This window comes from Nicotiana tabacum, chromosome 17 (assembly GCF_000715075.1).
Source record: "Nicotiana tabacum cultivar K326 chromosome 17, ASM71507v2, whole genome shotgun sequence".
Classification (NCBI taxonomy): Eukaryota; Viridiplantae; Streptophyta; class Magnoliopsida; order Solanales; family Solanaceae; genus Nicotiana; species Nicotiana tabacum.
In genome coordinates this window covers 40308330-40315587 of record NC_134096.1, presented here as the reverse complement: position 1 = coordinate 40315587, position 7258 = coordinate 40308330, and the positions used below count along the sequence as shown (strand labels likewise).

Genomic DNA, 7258 nt, shown 5'->3' with positions numbered 1-7258 from the left:
GTGCAGCATTCCTCAGATCATTGCCATTTTCATGTAAGAGGGACCTTGGGCAGCAAAGGATCTGAGGTGGCCTCTGACTTGAAATATTGTTATCTTATGCTGCTATGCAGTTGCAAACATTGCCGAAGCAAGAAAATGCCAATTACGTACATATAGTATCTATCATGTCATGAAGTAAATGATTGAGGCTAATTACATGCAAGCTCATCAAGGAGAAACTGCAACGAAATCATGTCATGTGTAAATCAAATCACAGAAAACTTTTTGGTATGAATCAGCTTCTCATCGTTTCTGAACAAATTAATGGACATAAAAACCTGTTTCATTAATCACTATATGAATATTTCTTCTTCCGTTTTCTTTACTTTCAAATGTCTTATAAATTAGTAGTACTGTTCAAAATGCCAACGTGAGCAATGACATAAACCAAGACTCAACTAGTAAACGAAACTGATCATGATTTCGTTAAGCAATTCAAACCCAACAAGTACAATATTCTGGACTTTTTAAGGTATGACATTAACATAAACCAAAACTCAAATAGTAGATCCAGCTGAGCAATCCAATTAAAACAAGAGTGCAATGTTCTATACTTTCTGCTTCTGGTTCTTTCTATCACCATGTAACCAGAAGCTAAGCTAAGAAAGAAAAAGTAACCTATCAAAAAAGCTAAGACAGATAAAGTTTGTAGTCTATTTTATCCTTCAAGATTGAATAGAGAGCAGAGAAATAGCTAGATTTTCTGATTATGAGGGCAATCTTCAGCTCTGCCACAATTTGGTATCATCATAGCACAACCTGTTATGATAACAAACAGGTCAAGAGAGCATAATTTTTGGAATTAAAATACTACATTTAAAACTCTATTACAGAAGAAACTGCTAAAAAAGATGCTAAACACTTCCAATTAGTACAATTCTCATGTCATTCACCCACAATCAAGCTGAGGTAAATGCTTCAGGCTAAATACATGCAAACTCATCAAGGAGAACCAAGAAACTAGAAAGAAATCAAACCACAGAAATTCTAGTTTGAATACTATCAAAAGGTCGAAGAGAATAAAAAAGACGATCAAATGCTTGCTCCGATCTCTTCTTACTGTCCTGCCACCTTTGTCTTTTCTCTATTTGTTGTATCAACAATCAATGTCTGTAAGTGAAATGTCAAACATCTAATCATGAATACAAATTAGGGTCACCAAAAGAAAAGTAGCTCCAATTGTGGCATCCTTAATTGACCAGCAAAATATGCATTCCAAACAGTCTACTCAGCTAGCACTTCACCATAAGACCAACTGCGAGAACTTGCATGTCTAGAAGTTACAATTAGCAGCCCAAGATAAATGATTAAGGCATATATTTAACAAGCCATGTGGGATTGTAGCAGTATCATGTTCCTCATCAGACTTGGACTACTTAGCAGTGCAAACCAACTGCAGTTAACCGAAATAACTTGCAAAGCCCAAGGGTGGCTAAGTGTTCAGAAAGGCACACCCAAAGGAACTGCAAAGAGAAACATCTATGCAGACTCAAAGCAATTGTGAGAACCTGGACATCCAAAAGTTGCCATTGTTAAACCAATATAAGTGCCCAAAGCATATAGTTTATTCTCTAATAATAAGGTAAGATTTCAAGCCGCTGCCCTTTAAAGGAGCGGGCTAAGTGATCTGTGAAAAGATTGGAAGATCCGGCCTAAGAAGGGATAGCCCTTTAGATTTGTTGCTCACTAGCGCCCCGTACCCCCCTATTATTAATATTATAGTCATATAGGAACTAAAGAAAATTTGACAACCTAAATAATAGAAAGGGGATGCGCTCAAGCATGCGAAGAAAGCTCGAAGAGTTTCTCTTTACACGAGCCAATTATGTGTGGCGCTGCATATGGCAAGCGCTACCCATCGCTTGCAAGCCATGTGCTATTATAAGATTTTCACATTCCTCATCAAACTTGGACCATGTGGACACTAGAGTGCAAGCTGATAGTTAATGAAAATAACTCGGAGCCCAATGGTAGCCTCAATATGCTAAGTCATGATAGCTAAGTACTAACAAAGCCAGATAATTCTCCTTTCACAAACTGTCCATCAATGTGCATGCCGAGGACAAGGAATGTCTATCCTTGGTCAAAATATCCACAGCAATATTCCTATTAGATTCTCCGCTCGAAATAAAAGGATTAGTCAATTCAATCCTCAATGGAAATAGAACTATTGGATTAGTCAATTCACTCCTCAATGGAAATAGAACTATTAGAGCTGGAAGATCATTTTGAGATCTTATGAACTTTTTCTTTACCCGGGCATGGACAGTTTCCTTTCGAATCCCAGCGGAAGCAAAAAAACACTCCGCATTTGTCCAACCCTTGGTGGACAGAGTTACCTGGTACCTGTTGTTGGTGGGAGGTAGCAAGTATCTCGTGGAATTAATCGAGTCGCACAGAAGCCGGCCCAGACCCCACGGTTATTAAAAAAAAAAAAACCTCTACCATAGCAAGCACTCACTTCCGCAAAAAAAGATCTTTCTAATTTATTAGTCAAGCACTAACAAGCAAGACAAATGCATTCACTATCACAAAAGAGTAGTGGGTGCAGAAATTATTCCACTTACACCTCACATAGGGAGCTCAAGTTCAACTCTTCCAGGCAGCATGGGGACTCCCATATTGGGATTTCAATTATCAGTGAACAGTACGTTAGCTTTGGGTTAATAGTGAAGTTCGTGTGTCTGATCCCAAGCCCAGATAAAGGAAAAATGTTGTTCTAGCTTGCTTACCAACACAAACTATAGTGTAAAAATTGTCATATGCTGAATCTTAAATATTAAATTAATTGAAACGTGCTTACAAAGGAGGGTCCACCCAAATAGAAATAAAGAGGATACATATGGCTGACCCCAACTAGTTTGAGTTGAGACAAAATTGATTTTGATATACACCTTCGAATCTCCTGCGGTTGCAATCTTTTTCATCCATAACGGTGCTTTAGCTTTGCATCAGGGTGATCTATCATTATAGCTCTCAAACTGAAGCTTCTTGAATGGCATATCAATCAATTGTTGACAGTCTCCTTGCAATCCAGTAAAAGCTTTCATACAATGAATTATCCGCGCGAGGCATGAAAAGAAGACACTACTTTTTTCGACAAGCAATAAAAATATAATGTTGCTTTGTTACCTATAGGTGTCAAGTTTCTAACAGGATATTGATACACACAAAAACCTAGTAGGCTGCAAGCCCTAACCAGCATGAAGAGAGAAAAAGGATGAAGTTCTCATATACTATGACAATGCGATAAAAGAAATCAGTGTTTAAAGGCGTTCATGAGGCAACTTATCCTAGCGCTTAAATTTCTTGAAGTGAGAATGAACTTCGGGTTTCTGATTTTAATTGCCACTAGATGCTCTGATGCGGGTGCTTTGCATCTCTTTTCCCAATAAGTAAAAAAACAATTTTATTAATAAAAAATAGAACTAAGATCATTTTGCATACGTAGAATACTTATTACAATAGTCAGCCCCTTCACCATTCCTGTTAGAGAAGTTAAGAATTTAACACCTTTTAACCTTCACCTAGAACTACCATAATATGCCAAAAGGACATTATAATTGTCATATTAATTTATTTGAGTTTGTGTATTGTCTCGATTAGCTTTTCAGAATCATCTTTGATATATTTCCCTCTAAGCTCTAAACTACTCAGCATATACATGCTGAGATACTGTTCCATAATTTTTTTTTATCAGTATACTGTTCCGTAATCTTTTCATATTCTTGCTAAGTCCCTTACTGGGCCAAAAGAGAAGAAGATCCTTGATTGTCCTCGGTACTGTCCATCTCCAACTAAGAAAATATTTTTAGAAAGAGGTCATAATTGAGTTACCAAATAAAGGAATAATTGATTAATATCCTCAATCTCCCTTTCGCACATAGCGTCAAAAATATTCAACCCCTGGTTCTACAAGTTAAATTAAGTTAAAACAGCATTATAACAAATCACCCGACAAAATAACTAACCAGCCGACAAAAGATGGCAACTATATATGGAGCTCTACCTTTCCAAATTATATTCCATAGCCCCTTGTTGACAGAACTATTTTAAGTCTCTTTTAAGGTAAACTGCTATAGCATCTCTCTAACTTTTCCCTCCCAAATCTTATTTTCTCCTTCCGATAGCATCTTAGTGAAGACTTCTAAGAGCTTAGAAACCAACATATTTTCTAAGCATCTTAGCTATCACTTGGTGTCCATATTAAAGCATATTCAGGCACAGTAGTATGACAACTCAGAATCAAATAGAGGGATCTCTCCTCTTTCCATGCCATAATGCATTGAAGCGACAATATTTTCATATACTTGTAGCTGATCATTCCTCAATCTACCATATCTAATCAACAGATTTACGTTCAGTATCTCATTCCCAGGACAGTCTATACATGTGTACTGAGTACCATCACCAAACAAGGGATCAAGGTCTGATTTTATAAAGTAGTCGAAACTTGCAACTGAAAACCACATCAAGAACTGGGTGAATCACATCCAAATGAAACCACAGCTGATGGATCTAATAGTTGAGGTCGGATTGGAGTTTCCACGGAAAATACTAATAACCAGAGGAAAAAGGAGAAGGAAGAAAGATAGAACATGGATTAGCTACTTTAAGTTAGTATACAAAGCATTCCATGTCTTCCTAGCAAAACTATTTTACTAGTAAAAGCTGTGTACACTTAATTAAACTGAACTTGTGCATAACCAGAAGCCAAGAAATATGCTGTTAGCAAATTATCACTAAAAGAATAATCAATTCACTAAACCGAGTCGAAGACAGTTCTTACAGTTTACATGTTAAACAGAGTATAAGATGTTTGAGCACCCTAAATCAACAAAAGAATCATACAATGAGCTGTGGTTCTGACAAACGAGGCGATCCCTCGCCTTTACTTCTATTTTGTTTTTCAAGTACACTGCCCAACAAAGGGGTTGAGCTAGTTAGACTATCATAGAAAGATACCATTCCAATCCTTAAGAAAAAAAGAAAGAAATCAGTTATAGGGCAGAGCAGAGGTTTGGTGAGGTTGAAAGAGCAGAAGTACCAACTCAGTTACTGCAGGTAGGCCTATCCTTATTTATTCTCATATCCATTTATATCACTCAATCATAGTTAATAAATTGAAGTTCCATCTCCAATGGGATTCTAAGGAGATATAATCACTGGAAACCAAGGAGAAGACTTGACATTAAGTCCAACATAAAAGACAAAGTTAAAGAAATTTATCTCAATTGATACAACAAAAAACGGTATAACTTTCCTTCTATAAACAGCAGCGAACCAATCATATGCACTATATAATTTACACAGGTCCTCAGGCAGAAAAAAATCACATCGGAACAATCACATAAAATAATGCTTATTGACATTAAAATAAGAATACTAATACCAATACTAAAAATATTTTAACAAGTACAAGGAACAAAGACCTTCGGTATTAATGGAGTTCATAAAAAAGCGCAAAGAACATAGAACCATGACTTATTATGTAAAATGAACATATTCAAGTGTCCAAACACAACAACCTACTAGAAAAGCTAATGTCTTTACACTAACTCTTGCTTACATATCATGCAACAAAATCAAATGAAAGCACAAGGATCTAACCATTCTCACCATCATGGTGCCAAGGCACCAGTTTCCAAGTTCTCCATCTGAACACTGCTTTTCAACGGCACATACTCCCCAAGGTATCCACCAAGATGATCATACAGAGCAGTCTTGTCTATCCCCTGATGATGATAACTCTTGCAAACATAGTAAAACACACTTTGTACCAAAAGCCCCACAAGATTCACAATCACCAATACTCCAACCAAGAATCCACCAACCACAATTCTTGAAAACACACCATAACTTTCACCTCCATGCACTACAATTGACCCAAAAAACCCATTAATCACCCCACAAATCGACAAGTACCCGAAAACAAGGAAAAATGCCATCCCTGTCCTCCCTTTCAACAACTCATAACTCTTCTTCATAGCTCCTATACCATAAACAGGTTCAAGAACAGACACCACACTAGCCAAATGCCACAATGCACTGATATAAACATGCACTACAAGGAAGAGCACAAACACAACCAAGAATGAAAAGAGGAACAAAACCACATTCTGGGTATCTGCTGCCACAATCAAAAGCACAAGAAAAATCAAGAAAACAGTGTTATAAGCCAACATAGAAAGAGAAACCCAAATGAAAGTAATAAAAAGCCTCTTGAAAACACTGGGAATAGCAGCTAAGGTGGAGGAAAAAGACACAGGCTTTGAGGTGTAAATTGATGCCACAGTGAAAACAACAGCAGCAGTTGAAAGCAAAGAGAAACCAAACAAGAAAAGCAGGTAACAGAACTGGAAAACAATGAGCTTTGTCCATTGTGAGGCATGAGATGAATTGGGGTTTTCTTGAAGCTGAGTAATGATGGGGTGAGTGAACAAAGAATGAGCCAAGATTGCAAAAGACAAAGGGAATACTATTGTAAGGGTAATGAGGTAGAAAGTTTTTGGGGATCTTTTGGGTATGGAGATTGATTCTTTGAAAATATCAGGTATAGTCAAGAATTGAAGCTCCTCTGGTGGCAGATCCATTACTTAAACAAATGAGAAGCAATTCTTGATTTGGGAAATTCTTGAATTTTTTTACAAGATGAACTGAAAAGGGTGTGATCTTAGATGGAAGATGATTTCAAGATTGAGTTTTTTTTTTTTTGGTTGAAATAATTCTTGCTCTAATGCACCGCCACATTCTTTTCTCGAAAAAGTTGGTACGCGTTAAAGCATTAGGTACAATGATTGCTGCATCAGTTTTTTCTGACACACAGGACATTTCTAAGCACCCTATCAATTTTTTAATTTTATAATACAGAGATTAGTATAGATGGAATGTCGGAGGAGCAAGGGGATTATGTTTTGTGAATCGTGATTATTGTCTAATCGTGTTTATTTAATAATGTAGAGACAAAGGTTAAAGTGATGAAAACTATGGTTGATAATAAACTGCTTTAGCGATTGCATTTCTATTAATTTCTTTACCTTTTTATTGCTCTTCGCTCTTGCTATAAGAAGTCGTATGGTTGATGGTATTGAAATAATTAATTATAATATAAATTTTTGTAGATATAATAATATTTGGTTAGTTGTAAAAAGAATTATCACAACATAATAATGCAATGTTCAATTAGTTGAGGGCAGTAAATATATTTTTATGCGAGATA

At 36.4% G+C, this 7258-nt stretch overlaps 1 protein-coding gene across 4 annotated transcripts; it reads right to left on the bottom strand.

The window, feature by feature from the left end:
• Positions 1–441: 441 nt before the first annotated feature.
• On the bottom strand, positions 442–6845 carry LOC107785730 (uncharacterized). 4 transcript variants are annotated; one of them, XM_016607096.2, is made up of 2 exons: positions 5650–6844; positions 442–798 (listed from the first exon to the last, which is right to left on the bottom strand). In XM_016607096.2, the coding sequence occupies exon 1, from the start codon at positions 6630–6632 to the stop codon at positions 5661–5663; it is 972 nt and encodes a 323-aa protein (XP_016462582.2). In that variant the 5' UTR covers positions 6633–6844; the 3' UTR covers positions 442–798; positions 5650–5660. The 4 variants fall into 4 exon arrangements, with proteins under 4 accessions (XP_016462582.2, XP_016462583.2, XP_016462584.2 ...); XM_016607097.2 differs by having other exon boundaries at positions 5659–6844; XM_016607098.2 differs by lacking the exon at positions 442–798 and adding an exon at positions 840–1547 and having other exon boundaries at positions 5650–6845.
• Positions 6846–7258: the final 413 nt, after the last annotated feature.